Source organism: Liolophura sinensis, chromosome 12 (assembly GCF_032854445.1).
Source record: "Liolophura sinensis isolate JHLJ2023 chromosome 12, CUHK_Ljap_v2, whole genome shotgun sequence".
NCBI classification, from domain to species: Eukaryota; Metazoa; Mollusca; class Polyplacophora; order Chitonida; family Chitonidae; genus Liolophura; species Liolophura sinensis.
In genome coordinates, this window is record NC_088306.1 from 21,574,473 (window position 1) to 21,593,622 (window position 19,150).

Consider the following 19,150-nt stretch of genomic DNA (forward strand, 5'->3'; position numbering starts at 1 on the left):
AACACTGAGTCCATCCCTACCTCTGAAAAAAAGATGACGGGGATTTCTTCACATCTCATTCCCACTCATCGCAATCTAAATCACCTCCTCTGCTCCTTTCTGTGTAATTTTCAGGTGGAATCTCGAATACTATCCTATTGAATTATTATCCTCACAGATCAAACTAATTAAATCACTGCCTTGTTGTTACATTGACTGCTGAACTTTGGCGATACCGAATGCCTCACCGTGAACATTGATTTCGAGGTGTCACATGACCTACTGAGTTTTGGCATTTAAATCCACCAGAAAACTATTATACTGTAAATGCTTTTTTATTCACAGGCACAAACCTTTGCGGATTGGTAAGAAGACACATTCGCAGGAATCAACTTCCGCAGATCTTAACAGAATTTTTGGATTTTTGGGCGACTGATAAAAATGAAATTCAATCTTCAATAAGAAACATCAAGTAATAAAACAACTCAAGCATTTAAGTAATAATGTTATCATTTAAACTTGTTAGTACCTGTAAGATGTGGCAAAAATTCTATACAATACAGTAACTTGATCAGACAAAGGAAGTTAATCCTCCTAAGCTTTTAATCTTTAGGAGACTTTTAATCTTTATAAGACGAAACCCTTACCTGCTGTGTGAGCAAATATTTGTGTCTCTCACTCCGGGAGACTACGAAGGATTAAATATGATATAAATAAATCCACTGTTTAATTCTCATGCATCAGCAGTGTGAGTGAAACTTTGAGTGAACTGTGACAGATTTGAGTAAATTTCTCAGAAATCATCATTATGAAAAGGATGTTTGAAGTGCGGAAAGCCCTGAGCGATGTATCGCGCGAGTCGTAAAGGTGGACTGACTGGAAAGCAAGTACAGTAGATAAAAAAACAGCCTGTCTCATTGTATGCATATAGCGTATCATGTACACACGGCCAGTATAAAACTATCGATTTGTATGTCTAACCGCGGCAATAAATCAACAACAACAACGTCGAAATGTGTTTGCCACGAAATCCACGAATGTTAGTACCACGCAAACAAAAAGGTGTTTACAGTATATTCATTTGCCATCTGCAAGAACAACTTTAGTCTTCTTAATTTATTGTGGAAGGGCATAAAAAAGAACATGTATTTTGTGCAGCTAGGTTTGGGTGCCTTCAATGCGGGCCTCATTGAGGTCGGTTCCATCGAGTTAGAGTTTGGAAGTCTGCGTCACTCCATCTGGAAGGACTAGTACAGCACATATTTTTTTGCATTGCCATGCAAAATTTGACAGGAGCTCTCAGCAGCATGCATGTGGCTCACCAGCTGAAAGTAACAACACACTAACGTGCCAAGCAGTACTAAGCCAAGTGATCTGTGACATTTAATGATAGGCCCAAACATCTGTGACTATCAGCTCCTGAAAATTAGTTTTAGTAAATTTTATTTGTTATGGCTCATTAAAATGTTTCAATCAGACTTTGAATGTTGTGGTTTATGTCTGTAATCTCTCAGGGAATGGACATGACAGGTCAATTGTCAGCCTGGTGTCACTTCCAGAAACTCATCAGATGTTACAGAAAACATGCCGAGATTTTGCTGACAATGAACTTATTCCGATCGCCGGTCAGCTGGACAAGAATCACACTTACCCCAAAGAGCAGGTAACTGTCTGGCATACAATTGTATTTATTTATTTATTTGTTTTCTTAAAAAAGCGTTCAAGAATTTTTCACATATATCATGGTTGTCAATTTCATGGGTCTTTTGTGAACAATGAAGAATGAAGATGAGGTAATCTTGAAATGCCCATGTCCAAGGCTGGATTGAACTCACACTCTATGTGCCATAGATTGGGCGTTTTACATGTCTGACACATCCTTCTTTTTAAGAATCAGATTTATTTATTTATTTATTTGATTGGTGTTTTATGCCGTACTCAAGAATATTTCACTTATACGACGGCGGCCAGCATTATGGTGGGTGGAAAACGGGCAGAGCCCGGGGGAAACCCACGACCATCTGCAGATTGCTGACAGACCTTCCCACTTACGGCCGGAGAGGAAGCCAGCATGAGCTGGGCTTGAACTCAGAGCGACCACATTGGTGAGAGGCTCCTGGGTCATTACGCTGCGCTAGCATGCTAACCGACTGAGCCACGGAGACCCCCTTTAAGAATCAGAGCTCAGATATACCATTTTCTAAATTTCAGGTCAAGAAGCCGGGTGGGTATAAGGACTGGTTGGCCCGGTTTCAATATATTTTGACTGGGTAGGGTGTCATGTTTGTTGTCTTCAGCATAATACTTCATTTGCGGAAGGACTTTGGCAGCATGGTCTTGCCCTGTCACAAGGAGACACAGTATGTGTACACACACGTTATGACTCCTCATTGTCAATGTACAATGTTAAATCCCAAGCATTCATTCTTTGATTCTAAAGGCCATTGAAAGAAGAGCAATATGCCGTTGTTGTTGCAGGTGAAGAAGCTTGGTGAGCTGGGGCTCATGTGTGTGGATGTCCCAGAGGCTGAGGGAGGGACGGGCCTGGACTACCTGGCCTATGCTATAGCCATGGAGGAAATCAGTCGGGGCTGTGCCTCTACCGGAGTTGTGATGAGTGTCAATAATGTGAGTTTAAGTACAGGACTTGTCATGAGTGTCAACAGTGAGTCAGTACTGAGTATGTTGGTTGCCATGAATGTCAGTAATGTGAGTCCAAACTAAGAGTAACGGTCATCTTGAGATTAAAAAATGTGAGTCAAAGCTAAGTATGGGGGTTGTTTTAAGTGTCAACATTGTGAGTCAAAACTGTATTGCTGTATTCTGTGTTATGTGTTCATTAATTTATTCAGATAACTATGAAATATAACTACTTAGCATTTCTAAATTGCTTCATTTGCTTCTCTTACAGTCTCTTTACCTAGGTCCAATTTTGAATTATGCTACTAAAGAACAGAAAGCAAAATATTTAACCCCTTTCTTGGATGGAACAAAAGTTGGTTGTTTTGCACTCAGTGAACCAGGTATGCATACATGATATCTGCAATTGTTTTTCTTACATGTATATAGGATATATTATGTATTTATGTTTGGTCTGAGTAATGCCTGGCTCGCGTAGGCTGACAGGAGTAATCTCCCTAGTTCAATCCAGTGGTCCTTGCCTGCCAGGTCATGTGTTCTCCCTTATTACAATGGAGTGATTTTTCACCAGTGAGGTTGGATGCCTACATGACCTAAGTTAGCATGTTAGTGCAGTACAGTGGCCCATGAACCTCTCACCAGTGCAGTAGCTGTGAGTTCAAATGCATCTCATGCTGGATTCCTTTTAAGACTCTAGACTGTACCCGGTTTCTTCCCATGATAATGTTGGTGCCCTATAAGGAAATATTGGTGTAAAACAGCAATCAAAACCGTATTAAATTTTTTCGAAACGAATCAGAAACGAGGCTATGTATTTGCATGGGAGTATTCTCCCTTGGAGTACTCCAGAAGCGCATGTGTTTGATTGGTACACCTACTCACTGGCTGTACAGTAGTCCTATGACAAGAGGGTTGTCGATTACCTATCCATGATCCAGCTACATGTAGGCTTTGGCCATTCTCTGTCCACGAAATATTTTTTTCAGTTCTGCATAAGACACACATCAAATAAATAAATAAAAAGTATACATTGTTGAATCTTTACAATTTGCCAATACAATAATACGTTAAATGAACTAAAATTTTGCCCATAACAAAATTGCACATTTTGACGGATCCGGAGAGTTCCGTTGATCATAGAAAGGTAATTTGAGCTTTGTTTGGAAGGAAAGGGGATATCCTACTGGAAAGTGTAAGTTTAAGGATCAAAAGAAATACTTCATGACATTTATTTGCTTCTTTATGTACAATCGGACCAAGTAGCACAGTTGGTAGAGCGTCCGCTTCATGAGTGGTAGATCCAGGGTCAATCCTGGGTCAGGTCTCACCTAAGACCTTAAAAGAGGAAGCTGTAACTTCCTGGCTTGGCGTTCAGCATTATGGGGATAGTGCACTGACTGGTTGACGCATATCAGTATAATGACTCTGGTGGGACGACTTAATTGCCTGTGGTAAGTTGTCTCAGTGAAGGAGCATCAAGGAGGCACATTACAAACACTTTAAGGACTCCTTCGTCGTCATATGGCTGGAAAACTGTTAAGTATGACATTAAACCCCAAGAACACACTCAATCACTTTGGATGAAAGTTTAGGTCATTTACTTACTGTGTGTAAGTATTTAAACAAAATGAAACATTGACTTAAACTGATTCTATCCGCCAGGTAACGGAAGTGATGCAGGAGCTGCCTCCACAACGGCCATGTTGGATGGCAAAAAATGGATCCTGAATGGGACAAAAAGCTGGATAACAAATGGTTACGAAGCAGAGGCAACAGTTGTGAGTGCTCAGATGCCAATAGGCTATCTGAAAAACTACATAGTGTCGAAAATTAAACTTTTTACTTGTTTTGGAAATGCTTTTTAGCACATGTACTTTTGGTCAGGGGTTTTGTATACATTTATGTATTATGAAATATGTTGTGATGGGAATACTGATAGCAGGCTTTCTTGTCAGAAGTTAATTTGAAAGCATCAAAAAGTGGCATTATTGAGATACTGATGTGATAAGATATATTTCAAACTTTTTATTAAAGGTGGAATTTTAGATTATTCTGTGATGTTTATTTCTTATTCCTTGATACATGTATGCGTCTGAGATAAAAATACTCACCCTTACTATATAAATGTACATGTAGTAATATTGAAAGCAGTCACCTTTATCACTCAGAGAAAGGACAGGACTGTTGTTGCACTTTTACTGGGGATGTAATGGTTGTCCATTGAATTTATAAAGAGAAAAACAAATTGATTCCAAATGAAATTTTGTTTGTATAAACCATCATGTTTCTATTATTAAGCTTGTATAAGGATCAGATTGTTGAAAGAGGGATGCCAATCTGTTTTTTTACCTGTGTCTGACAGTTACAGTCTTTGCTATATCTGTTGCAGGTGTTTGCAACGACAGATAAGGCTAAGAAACACAAGGTAAGTTATTCATTTAACAGTCACATCTTAAATTTCAGGCATAGTCCTACGTTTATGGTCATTTTTGTACAGAGTAAATGCAACAAATAACAAACCAAGTTTAGTTCAAAAGATGCTTTGCTTTGCAAACATGCTAAAAGAGACATACTGCCCAAAGAAATTTAAAACTTTTGAGTTGGATCAACTAAATACAAAACTGCATTGCATTTGACTCCTAACTAAAGGGGCCTCTGTGGCTCAGTTGGTTAGCGCGCTAGCGCAGCGTAATGACCCAGGAGCCTCTCACCAATGCGGTCGCTGTGAGTTCAAGTCCAGCTCATGCTGGCTTCCTCTCCGACCGTATGTGGGAAGGTCTGCCAGCAACCTGCGGATGGTCGTGGGTTTCCCCCGGGCTCTGCCCGGTTTCCACCCACCATAATGCTGACCGCCGTCGTATAAGTGAAATATTCTTGAGTACGGCGTAAAACACCAATCAAATAAATAAATAAATAACTCCTAACTAACATGTAAACAGTATGATTGAAAGGAAATTATAAGTCTAGGTAAGCAAAGACGATCTTCCTTTCTGTTGATAATATATTATAAAGTATGTGTTATTCCCAATGATTTGTTTGGCAAAACTGGAATAGGTAGGCCTCATAATTACAACTCAGGGCCATGTCTGACATATGAAGTCCGCTGAACATCTCCCATTGTGTGGACAGCAAGGGGAGGTAACCCTGTAAAAAAAAAAAAGCCAACCTTTGGCCATGTTTCTAAATGTAGCAAATGGAGGGTGAGGATGGTGAAAAGGAAACTTTGGATAAAAACTTGGATAGAAACTTTCCAATAAAGGTTAAACACATCGGTAGTCACCTGGAAATCTTAACTTTATGTAGATGACGTTTAAAAAAACCGCACAATTTTTTGCCATTGGCATGATGTCTCTTTAAGATTTACACATATGTGGTTTAGAGTACGCATAAATATTTAACTACAGCAACAGATCAAGTCATTTGTTAGTTATGTGGAAAAGAAATCTGGTTTGTGTCTGGCTCTCTCCAGTATCCTTCCCCTATAAACCTGGCCGGAGCCTCTTTTTAAAGAGAAATACTCTTGAGAAGGATATTAAACCACAGTCAAACAAACAATAATTAACATTCATAGCTGTTACAGAATTTTACCAGCTATACTTTTGTTTTTGGTTTGTAGGGTATTAGCGCATTTCTTGTACCCAAACCCACAGATGGTCTGTCATTAGGAAAGAAGGAGGACAAACTGGGTATCAGAGCATCATCAACATGTAATCTGATATTTGAGGACTGTCAAATTCCACAGGAAAACATCTTAGGGGAACCAGGAATGGGTTTCAAAATTGCCATGGTAAGAAAAAGATAAACTTTAAAATGGTAAATAGCACTGATATTTGTAGTCCTTATGGAGACTGTTAATAGGGTACAGCACGGTAAAAAGCTAAGTTTATAAATATACAGTGTGTGATATCTTTGCAGTAGGGTTTTGATTGAGTAGACCAACAACAGTTTGGTTCACAAAGGAAATAAATTTTGCATAAGTTTATTTAAATAAATGCTGTCATGTATGGGAAGGGTAGAGTTCAGCTATGTTTTGTGAATGTATTTAATGAGGTGGAGTGGGTACCAAACTCTAACCAGTGACCTCTTCTGCCTGAACTATTAAGTCAGTACTCTTCAAAATTGTGGAAAAATTCAGGCAGTAATATAATTAAATGAATAGACCCAAGAATATTCCTGGAAAGGGATTTAGACATGTTCTGATGGATGTGTAATTTACAAAATATCTCTTTTTTAATTTTTGTTTTAGCAAACATTAGACGCTGGTCGCATAGGTATAGCTAGCCAGGCATTGGGGATAGCCCAGGTAAGTGGGAAGCCAGTGTTTGATTTCAGAGTTGTCTCATACAATAAATGTTACAAATGCAACAGAGGCCTTCGTTGGCTTCAACTATTATAAAGTGGTTGCTTGCTGCCAGGATCAGGCCCATGTTTGCCAATGGGATTGCTTGTTTGAATGGAGCTCTCGCTGCTTGGGCTAGGGCTCTTAGCCAGGAGGTTCGTCAGGTACCTGGTGGGCGGTGATTTATTGCCATTTTGGCTTCCTCCCATAAACCCAACACTGGCCAATGTATGTGAAAAGTCATGACAAAAACATTACTGATCATTCGGTAGAGTGGTGGGGCTTGAAACTGTAAGTTATGAATCCGAGCCTCACACGAGCCAATTTTTTCCACTGGTCTAGAGAGAGTTATTTTGGTGTCGGCAGTTCAATATAATGTTGTATATTGATGCATAACTGATCAGTGGCATTAATTATATTTTCCAGGCTTCCATTGACAGTGCTGTTGAATATGCTGCCAAGAGAAATGCATTTGGAGCACCAATAACAAAACTACAAGCTATACAGGTAAAATAGTGTGGTTATTGTCATGGGTGGAAAGGTTTGTCAGAAACCTGTGGATGATCGTGGGTTTTTCCCTCGGGCTCTGTCTAGTTTCCACTCGCCATAATGCTGGCCACCGTCGTAAGTGAAATATTCTCGAGGACGGGGGAGAACATAGATCTAAATAAATAATTTAAATTAAATAACGTGTTTATTTTGGAAAGGCATTACAGTTAACAGTTGAGTCAAGTTGATAATGTCTACTGGTTTGGAATTCACGAGTTATACTTTTTTTTAGGTCATTTGATCTCATTTTGCTCAGCCTCAGTTATTTCAAGAAGATTGTTTGGAATCATAAAGGAAGTTACAGGAAGCTTTACAATTGCAGCGAACAATTGAAAAGTGAAAATAAACATTTTGTTTGTGTCCAGATGAAGCTGGCTGACATGGAAGTCAAAGTTCACAGTGCACGGCTGCTGACCTGGCAGGCTGCTGTTCTCAAGGACAAGGGACTCAGTTTTACAAAGGTTTGTAAATTGTAAAGGTGAAGAATTCTTGTTTATGGAATAAAGCAACAATCAAATAAATGAATAAATTCATGAAAGTTTACCACTGCACTGTTACTTGATTCAGGAAGTTCCTGTATGCATCTACATCTATATACATGTACATATACATGCAAATCTGAATTCTGTAAGCTTATGTCATCTCAACCACTTTCACTTTTGCTTTACCTCCTACCAGGAAGCTGCCATGGCCAAGTTAGCTGCCTCAGAAGCTGCCACGTTCTGTGCTCATCAGGTATGTTTGTTCTCTGGGAACTGTTAATAGAAAATAATTAACCATCTGCGTTTATGCTCACATTCACAAAACATTCACTACGGTGTCATTATGGAGAGTGAAAAAAAAAAGGCCATTGATGAAGCTTGCCTGGCCATGTGTGCAGGCAGTCTAAAACCATTTGTCACTATGATGTGCATATCTGTACATCAGGTTGGTGGGTTACATGTGCCACCATGAGTACATCAGGCTGGTGGGTTACATGTGCCACCGTGAGTACATCAGGTTGGTGGGTTACATGAGCCACCATGAGCACATCAGGTTGGTGGGTTACATGTGCCACCATGAGTATATCAGGTCGGTTGGTTACATGTGCCACCATGAGTACATCAGGTTGGTGGGTTACATGTGCCACCATGAGTACATCAGGTTGGTGGGTTACATGTGCCACCATGAGTACATCAGGTTGGTGGGTTACATGAGCCACCATGAGCACATCTGGTTGGTGGGTTACATGTGCCACCATGAGTACATCAGGTCGGTTGGTTACATGTGCCACCATGAGTACATCAGGTTGGTGGGTTACATGTGCCACCATGAGTACATCAGGTTGGTTGGTTACATGTGCCACCATGAGTACATCAGGTTGGCAGGTTACATGTGCCACCATGAGTACATCAGGTTGGTGGGTTACATGTGCCACCATGAGCACATCTGGTTGGTGGGTTACATGTGCCACCATGAGTACATCAGGTTGGTGGGTTACATGTGCCACCATGAGTACATCAGGTTGGTGGGTTACATGTGCCACCATGAGTACATCTGGTTGGTGGGTCACATGTGCCACCATGAGTACATCAGGTCGGTTGGTCACATGTGCCACCATGAGTACATCAGGTTGGCGGGTTACATGTGCCACCATGAGTACATCAGGTTGGCGGGTTACATGTGCCACCATGAGTACATCAGGTTGGCGGTTTACATGTGCCACTGTGAGTACATCAGGTCGGTTAGTTACATGTGCCACCATGAGTACATCAGGTTGGTGGGTTACATGTGCCACCATGAGTACATCAGGTTGGTGGGTTACATGTGCCACCATGAGTACATCAGGTTGGCGGGTTACATGTGCCACCATGAGTACATCAAGTTGGCGGGTTACATGTGCCACCATGAGTACATCAGGTTGGTGGGTTACATGTGCCACCATGAGTACATCAGGTTGGTGGGTTACATGTGCCACCATGAGTACATCAGGTCGGTTGGTTACATGTGCCACCATGGGCACATCTGGTTGGTGGGTTGGTTACATGTGCCACCATGAGTACATCAGGTCGGTTGGTTACATGTGCCACCATGAGTACATCAGGTTGGCGGGTTACATGTGCCACCATGAGTACATCAGGTCGGTTGGTTACATGTGCCACCATGGGCACATCTGGTTGGTGGGTTGGTTACATGTGCCATCATGAGTACATCAGGTCGGTTGGTTACATGTGCCACCATGAGTACATCAGGTTGGCGGGTTACATGTGCCACCATGAGTACATCAGGTTGGTGGGTTACATGTGCCACCATGAGTACATCAGGTTGGTGGGTTACATGTGCCACCATGAGTACATCAGGTTGGTGGGTTACATGTGCTACCATGAGTATATCAGGTCAGTTGGTTACATGTGCCACCATGAGTACATCAGGTTGGTGGGTTGGTTACATGTGCCACCATGAGTACATCAGGTTGGTGGGTTACATGTGCCACCATGAGTATATCAGGTCGGTTGGTTACAGGTGCCACCATGAGCACATCTGGTTGGTGGGTTGGTTACATGTGCCACCATGAGTACATCAGGTTGGTGGGTTACATGTGCCACCATGAGTACATCAGGTTGGTGGGTTACATGTGCCACCGTGAGTACATCAGGCTGGTGTGTTACATGTGCCACCATGAGTACATCAGGTTGGTGGGCTACATGAGCCACCATGAGTACATCAGGCTGGCAGGTTACATGTGCCACCATGAGTACATCTGGTTGGTGGGTTACATGTGCCATCCCTTGACCCATGAAAACATGAGTGTATCAGTAAACAACAGTCTGTTAAATCAGGTCAGATCATGAAGTAATGTTTTTTGGATTTTTTATGAGAAAAGTTGCAAAATTTATTTGTGCTTTGTTAATGTGGATTGTCTAGGCTAGAAAATTCACCTTCAGGGATTGGTGAGAAAGGATTTTATGTTGTCATACATGTACAGATGGGGAGGTTCTGTGCTTTGCTCCTCACACAAGCCTACAAAATGGTTACACATCTGATGGGGTAATGCAAATACAAGCATTTTTTGAATAAAGTTAAAGAAAACAGTAGTAACAATCATGCCTGAATCAAATATGTTTGTTTCTGAAATAAAGAATATGGATAAAGTCCCCAAAAATGAATATCACAAGCGAAATACACGCTATCCAATTCTCTGTCTTGGAAAATTGTGGAAGCAACCATTGTCTCGTTGGATTATCTGCCATGGACCTGAGGTCTTTAATTCCCAAAGTAAATCAAATGAGTCAAGCCCTAATGCTCAAACAGGCAATGGTTGGGAGAGTGAAAATTGAAGCAATATGATTGGCCAAAAGTAAGACATCAACTGAGGAATGGAGTCAACATTTGGTTGTATGGCATACCCTATTTCTTCTAATATTAGGGACACCTGGCTTGCTCATTTAGGTCAGTATATATGTAATTGTAGCAGGAATATTGAGTTTCTCTCACGTGGTTAGACCATCTAATGAACAGCATACTCATAATTATCTTTATTTTTCCAAAGGGTGGTAGAGAACTGTAATATTCTTCTATTCTACACCACTAATATGTCCTAAAAATTAGAAGAATTAGGGTACACATAAGAAATTTTGTTGACTATTATTGGTTTTATGAAGACCTTGTTTTCAGCAAACAGCATGTTCTTCTTTAATAATACAAAGACGTGATCTTTGAATTTTTCTTTCCTTTAACGATTGAATTCATTTGGAATTAACTGGTTGTGTTTTCATTGCAGTGTATCCAAATCTTGGGTGGTATGGGTTAGTAACAGAGATGCCAGCCGAGCTGGAATTAACTGTGGTTGTGTTTTCATTGCAGTGTATCCAAATCTTGGGTGGTATGGGTTAGTAACAGAGATGCCAGCCGAGCTGGAATTAACTGTGGTTGTGTTTTCACTGCAGTGTATCCAAATCTTGGGTGGTATGGGTTAGTAACAGAGATGCCAGCCGAGCTGGAATTAACTGTGGCTGTGTTTTCATTGCAGTGTATCCTAATCTTGGGTGGTATGGGTTACTTAACAGAGATGCCAGCCGAGCTGGAATTAACTGTGGTTGTGTTTTCACTGCAGTGTATCCAAATCTTGGGTGGTATGGGTTACATAAGAGAGATGCCAGCTGAGCCGGAATTAACTGTGGTTGTGCTTTCACTGCAGTGTATCCAAATCTTGGGTGGTATGGGTTACGTAAGAGAGATGCCAGCCGAGCTGGAATTAACTGTGGTTGTGTTTTCACTGCAGTGTATCCAAATCTTGGGTGGTATGGGTTACATAAGAGAGATGCCAGCCGAGCTGGAATTAACTGTGGTTGTGTTTTCACTGCAGTGTATCCAAATCTTGGGTGGTATGGGTTAGTAACAGAGATGCCAGCCGAGCTGGAATTAACTGTGGTTGTGTTTTCACTGCAGTGTATCCAAATCTTGGGTGGTATGGGTTACGTAAGAGAGATGCCAGCCGAGCTGGAATTAACTGTGGTTGTGTTTTCATTGCAGTGTATCCAAATCTTGGGTGGTATGGGTTACGTAACAGAGATGCCAGCTGAGCGCTATTACAGGGATGCTAGGATAACAGAAATTTATGAAGGCACCAGTGAGATTCAACGCCTTGTCATAGCTGGTAATCTGCTGAAGGAGTACGGTGTGTGACGAGACAAAGATCAGCTAATTTACATGCTCAACACAGCTGACCAGTCATAAATAACAAGTCGAAGGTCAGATACTAAAACCAGCCAATCCAAACAACAGAACAATAGTCATAAACAGTTAATCAATGAAAACTTTAGACTTGCTGCCACAAGCCTAGAAGATGACCAATCAGAACAAGGGGTCTGAGGTTGCAACAATAGTTTGACCAATCAAGATAAGAGGGCAAAGATTTTTTCAGTTGACCAATCAGAACAGGAGGTCAAAGGTTGTGAACCCAGTTGAGGAATTAATTAAGAGGGCACTGGTTACAAAGCTGGTTAAAGTATTGTGAGATATCACTACCAGCTGTGTGGTTAGATCAGAATTCAAGTGCATGTATCTGCATACAATGATACAAACACATTTAATGTCTCAAGAAATTTAAAATAATGTATAATACATTTAAATATCCATTTATAACCTTGTAAATATGAGGCGGTGTGCAGTATAATCAGGTAAACCATGTTGTTATGTACAGCAAAATAAAGAAACTTTTTTGTGTGAAGTCTTTTTTTTTTTCCAAGTCTTGGTTTTGTGTTGGTGAGTATTACTTTTCTGTACACGCTGTACAATTCAGCTGCAAAAACCAGCGCTATGTCAAGTAGCTTTGTCTGGCACAGGCAGTCAGATATTCTACCTCTTAGCTTTTCATATGGGCGAATGATTCACTTTAACAATGGGCTTAATTTTTTTTTTTTTTTTTTTGATTGGTTTTTTACGCCATACTCAAGAATATTTCACTTATACGACGGCGGCCAGCATTATGGTGGGTGGAAACTGGGCAGAGCCCGGGAGAAACCCACAACCATCCGCAGGTTGCTGGCAGACCTTCCCACGTACGGCCGGAGAGGAAGCCAGCATGAGCTGGTCTTGAACTCACAGTGACTGCAATGGGCTTGAGTGCACGGCACCAGCTTTTGGCAGTATAATACAGCTGCTGGGAACGTGTGCTTCCGTTAGGGCACTTTGCATTCCACTGAATGTTTTCCAGATGTTATGTTGTTGGAATTTATCAGTTGGACCGTCATGGTAATGACTGCACAACCTGTCTCTATGCATCAGTGTGGAGATACAGGTACATGTAGATGATTTCTTTTATTTTTTTTAATTGGTGATGTATGCCGTACTCAAAAATATTTCACTTTTCACGGTTGGCAGTCAGCATTAAGGTGAGAGGAGACTGCACAGAGCCTGAGGGAAACCCACGACCATCTGCAGTTTGCTTGCACACCTTCCCACTTACCACCAGATAGGATGCATGAGCTGGACATAAACTCACAGTAACTGCATTGGTAAGAGGCTTATGGGTCATTGTGCTGGGCTAGCACTCTTACCACTGGGCCACGGAGGTCACCAGAAGTAGATGAGGAAAGGTTAAACAATGCTTGTAAGTTTTAGGCAGTGATATTGTGGTACGGTGCCAATTTCCAACATTCGGTAGTCATATTTGTTGTAAAACCTGAAAACTGAATGTTTACGATTTGCTCTCAACAAAAACATCAGATCTATGTATAATCCCGTTGTATGCGTACCCACATTGCAGTATAACTTTGACCACAGTACGTTGACACGGTATCCTAACACCTGACTAATTATTGCCTGGTACATTCACGCTTGTGTTAGGTTCAAACTCGAGTAGTACCAACATTGATTTATGTATTTATTGAATATGTACTTTAAACTTTTTCGCTTATAATATGTGATGATGATCATTTATATGAGTTGGGGAAGGGGGGGGGGAGCGGTGAAAAGGAGTGCCAGGCATAAACCACTGACCTTTGTGAAGTAAACTGATGCCCTTTCTCACGTGACAAATATTTACGTCATATTGGTGATAGGCAAGTGGTTTTCAAGGAATGCACAAACAGTCCCATGAGTGTCACTGACTTCTGCATAATTGTCACTAAAGACCCCCCCCCACCACACCCCCCACTGGAAAAAATGGAAGTGAGGGAACAAAGAAAATCTCCATCTAAGGCCGGGATTGCTCTAGCCTCTGACTGGTGAGCAGCAAGCGATGCAGCAACAAGTCTTTGTGTATGACCAGAATCAGGTTTGATCTGGGGGTCCCTCGACTTCAAGATTCTAACATTAAGCTAAGGCCACCGAAGAGGTCGGTCGGGCACGTTGTAGCGCTTAACCTAACAGATACTGCTGTCAGATTATATGGGATTACTGTTTTAAATCCATATCAAGCTGGAATGGCTGCAACTGTTTGCGTCCCAGGTAAATTGTTAATTGATGAGTGTTAAATGTTGTACTCAAGAATGGTTCATTTACATCACCATTATCAGAATTACAGGTAAAGAAAACCAGGGGAAAACCACTATCCTTTTTACCTGGCACCTGATGAAACCTCTGACTTAAAGCCCGAGCTAAAAGTTGCTAGAATGTAATGCTCATTATCAAATAAGAACTAAAGTCTGTCTTGTAGCAGGAAATAGTTTATTGATTTCTATGAATTTCTTTCATACACTTTCAACATTCCACGAATAACTTTACAATCCAAACTTACGATCCAAAGTACACATACTACCAGAAGTCCATTAACTAATGGGCATACCACCAGAAGTCCATTAACTAATGGGCATACTACCAGAAGTCCATTAACTTATGCCAACACTACAAGATATTTATAAACAGAATGCCATACCAGAGACCTAATACTAATGGACATCTACCCCTACCAGAGGTCCATTAATAAATGGTCATACTAATGGAAGTCCATTAGCTCATTGGCACACTACCAGAGGTCCATTAACTCATGGGTATTCTACTACAAGTCAATTAGCTTATAGGCACACTACAAGAAGTCCATTAGCCAACAGGCATGTTAAGAGAAGTCCATCCAGAATTTCATTAACTAATGGCTATTCCGAAAATGCAGCCATATCTTTGGTGTGTGAGGTGACATGAATGTTCAGTCAGGATAGTATTTTACAGGTATGTATACTTAGGATCGAGCTGTACTTTAGGCCGGGAGTTAAGTCCAGAGCCAATGAACACCTTTATATATACATGTATACATATATATTTACAGGGTGGAGCTAAAGTCTGGACCCACAGACACTAAAAGATAACATCACACAAGAAATTGAAACCATAAGAGGGAATAACTCTGCTTCGAAATGTGCAAAGATCACGTGTCTCCCGAATAGGAAAGTGTTTAGAGGAAGGTGGAAGTCAGTTTGAACACATAATGTAAATTGTGAATTGTTACATAGTAAACTGTCTATGGGTCCAGACTTTTGTTCCACCCTGTATACATTCTGGCATCAGAATTGTACACAGATATACATGCTTTATACATATATGTACACATAACTTAAATATGAAATACTGTACAGTTATTCATCGGGTTTCTCTGATCAAATTTCCTCAATAAAATCCATATTGCAAGTTTTAGAAATGATACGCTACATGTACATGAATTAGGTAAATGACAAATGTATAATGACAATATCATGATGACAAAGTTTTCTGTCATCATAATTACCTTTTCTCTAGAGTTACTTCCCTTGCATGAATTGCTGCACATACAAAGAATACAAAATGTAACACTAAATATTCCTACATGTACTGGCACATGTTTAACATTGTATTGATTTTAACATTGTATTGATTTAAGAGCTTAGTTATACCTATAGATCAAAACACAGGAGATACTGATCTATTTACTTGACTGGTATTTCACATCCTACTCAAGAGTACTTCACCTGTATGACAGTGACCAGCATTATGGAGGGAGAAAATTAGACAAAGCCTAGGGCCAAACCCACGACCATCTGCAGCAGTAAAAAGTATCTACCTGCACAGATGATGGCACCTAGATGATACCAATCAATCAGAAATGCAAACACAGATCTGAATACTTAGCAATGACAACATGAATGACAGAACTGATGAAATGTGTGTGACAAAAAACACAATAATTGCACGTAACATTCACTTTTCCCTTTACATGGATTACACTTGTAATCTCTTACACAAAATTTAATGTAAAAGTATAGTATTTAGAGGCAAATAAATGACATAAAATATTACTTTTGGTGTTGAAACTTTCTTCATTCTTCCTTCCAAGCAAACTTCAAAACACCGTTTGAAGACAAACACAATTCTAAGAATCCAGCAAATTGTGCCTCTTAGTATTAATACTAGGCTTGCCATATAAGGTCAGGTGCTATATCAACCTTTGTAAGAGGTTTACCCTGCGTTTTTGATGGAGATAATGTTCTGTGAATTTAAGGCCCAGGTCACAGGCTGTGTTGAAAAAGTCATGTTTACAGAGACCAAACATATGTATTAAGTTTTCTGCACTCATTGCACTGTGCAGTTACAATGGAAAGTGTGGGCAACACTGGAGGAAAAACACAGTACTGTGGGGATAAGGAGAATGGAAAATAGGCAAGGCACTAAAGACAATTCATCAGGCTAATGGATAACCAGTACGGAAAAGATGGGGCATACTGGAGACAAAACACTAGCCTGAAGGGTAACCGCTATGGAAAAGATGGATCACATTCAAGACAAACACCAGGCTGAATGGTAACCGGTATGGAAAATGTGGGCAACACTGGAGGTAGAACTCTGCTGGGGAGAAGTAGACTGAAGAGAAAACCAGTATGGAAAAGTAGGAGTACACCGAAGACAAAAAACAAGGTTGAAAGGTAACCAGTGTGGAAAATTTGTGGCACACTGAAGACAAAACACTAGCCTGAAGGGTAACCAGTATGGAATAGTTGGGGACAAACAGCAGTCTGAGGGGTAACCGGTATGATAAAGTTGGGGTGCATTGAAGTAAAAACTGCAGGCTGAAGGGTAATCAGTATGGAAAACATGGAACACTGAAGAAAAAACACCAGACTGAAAGGTAACCAGTATAGAAAAGTTGACTCACACTGAGGACAAAACACTAGGCTGAAGGATAACCAGTATGGAAAAGTTGAGGCACACCAATGATAAAACACTAGGCTGAAAGTAACCAGTATGGAAAAGTTGGGGCACACTGAAAACAAACACTAGGCTGAAGGGTAACCAAAAAGGAAAAGTTGGGGCACAATAAAGACAAAACACTAAGTTGAACAGTAACCAAAATGGAAAAGTTGGGGCACACTGAAGGCAAAACACTAGGTTGAAGGGTAACCAGTGTGGAAAATGTGGGACACACTGAACAATTTATACACAAAACACAAGGCAGCATACAAATAGCTAAAACTAGCATACTTGGACAGGTAAACGGTACCTAACTGAACATTCCGTCCATGACAAAGCTGCAGATTTTGCCTGATTCCAAGAGTTCTTCTCATATTAGAAAGGCATTTTTGAAGTTCGCTTGGAAAGTAGGATGATATCCTGCTTGAGAAATGAACATGTAAGGTTTGGCAATATATATTTTTACGAAGTTTATTTGCCTCAAAAAGTGAAATTATTTTGCAAAATTTTTAGACCATTTAGACATTTACCGTAACACAATAAGAGTAGCACACACATTAATCCATGTGAATGTTCACAGTGTCCCTGGACATACAAAAGGTGTGAGAAGCTTAACAATAATGCTGGAAATCAGTGACAGATGTGTTGAGCAAACACCATCTGGTTGTTTTCTGTATAACAGCCGGCTGAATACAAAGGTAAGAGTAAGAGGAGTAAGTTGTACATATCCCCAGCCCTATCAACGGTGCCAAAAAAAGCCCTACTGAGCACATCAGGAATCATTTCCTCCTATAAAATCTTAGATCAGCTACATTCAAAAAAAAATTAATCAGTTAATATTAACAGAAAGTCGGTTGTCTGAGTGATGCTAGAATGTTTTCTGTTATTATAACACAATATTCTGTCATATTCAACGTAATATTCTGTTAGTCTAACAGAATCTTTATGTTTAATTAATAGAAATGTGTGTTGCTCTTAACAGAATAATCTGCTGCAATAGCACTATACCTTCAAGACAACAGACATTCTGTTAAATTTTACAGATTATTACACAGATTCCGTGCTAACATTTTGTTGATGGATATGCCATAAAAGGCGTATCTGTACTTGCTGACGATGTTTGTCAAAGCTATGCCTAAAGCCCAAGCTATGCCTAGTCTAAGCTGAATTTTAGGTGTGCCACATTTATTCAAGCGTGACCAAGGCTGCAGAGTTTAACCCAGAGAACCCTATCTCCACTCTCAGCCAATCAGCATCAATTCTGTATCCCTTTAACCACATATAATTATTCACTGTCAAAGCTATAGAGGGAAATTCTAGTACACTTTCATCAGGGTCACTAATGTTACAGTAAATGACCAACAATTTTTCTCCCGAAACTGCATTTTCACAGGCAAATAAATCATATAAAACATTAGAGGATTTCTCCGATATTTGAAAACCATTTGATTCTGTCTGTCTTCACTCATTCCAGCTGCTCTAGTAGCCTACTATCTAGGGAAGCACTTTTTAACTCAAAATTACCAAAAAAAAGTAGTACCAGCAGTCAGGTTTTCACCGTTTGCCTTCAACCAACTTTTGAAAACTGGATACAAATGGAGGTGAACAGGCCAAAGAATGCCTGACTGGGTGAGCAGCTTTTAAACTCCAGCAAAACACCATTCTGTCTCATTAACTGTTAGCGTGGGCAATTTGGGATTTCAATACATTGGTAAAATTCGTCACAAAAAAAAAAAATAAAATAAACACAATACAGAGGATATTAAAGTCATAGCACTTATACACATAATATTTACAGCAGAAATAAATACTTCTACAATGGATATCACATTGACAGTCAACACTTCAGAGAATTGCACATCACATCAGGGGAAGACAACTGTGTCAACGATCACTCATCACATGATCACAAATCAAGCTTATGAATTGATGGCCTGACTTAACATTGCAAATCTGCAATCTGGCAATCTTACGGTGACAACGCTGTTAATGTGTGTTATGAAGTAT

General features: G+C 40.3%; 1 protein-coding gene across 1 annotated transcript; it reads left to right on the forward strand.

The window, feature by feature from the left end:
• Positions 1-447: 447 nt before the first annotated feature.
• LOC135479292 (short-chain specific acyl-CoA dehydrogenase, mitochondrial-like) lies at positions 448-12,687 on the forward strand. Its single transcript, XM_064759113.1, has 12 exons — positions 448-451; positions 1,494-1,642; positions 2,458-2,607; positions 2,891-3,002; positions 4,282-4,397; positions 5,009-5,044; positions 6,236-6,406; positions 6,866-6,922; positions 7,385-7,465; positions 7,873-7,968; positions 8,186-8,242; positions 12,020-12,687. Exons 2-12 carry the CDS (start codon positions 1,550-1,552, stop codon positions 12,170-12,172), a joined length of 1,122 nt encoding a protein of 373 aa, XP_064615183.1. The 5' UTR covers positions 448-451; positions 1,494-1,549; the 3' UTR covers positions 12,173-12,687.
• Positions 12,688-19,150: the final 6,463 nt, after the last annotated feature.

Coding starts and splice junctions, on each gene's coding strand:
- LOC135479292 (XM_064759113.1), top strand. CDS start 1,550: ATGTTACAGAAAACATGCCGAGATTTTGCTGACAATGAACTTATTCCG. Junction 3,003..4,281: donor TTTTGCACTCAGTGAACCAG/GTATGCATACAT, acceptor TCTATCCGCCAG/GTAACGGAAGTGATGCAGGA. Junction 4,398..5,008: donor ACGAAGCAGAGGCAACAGTT/GTGAGTGCTCAG, acceptor TATCTGTTGCAG/GTGTTTGCAACGACAGATAA.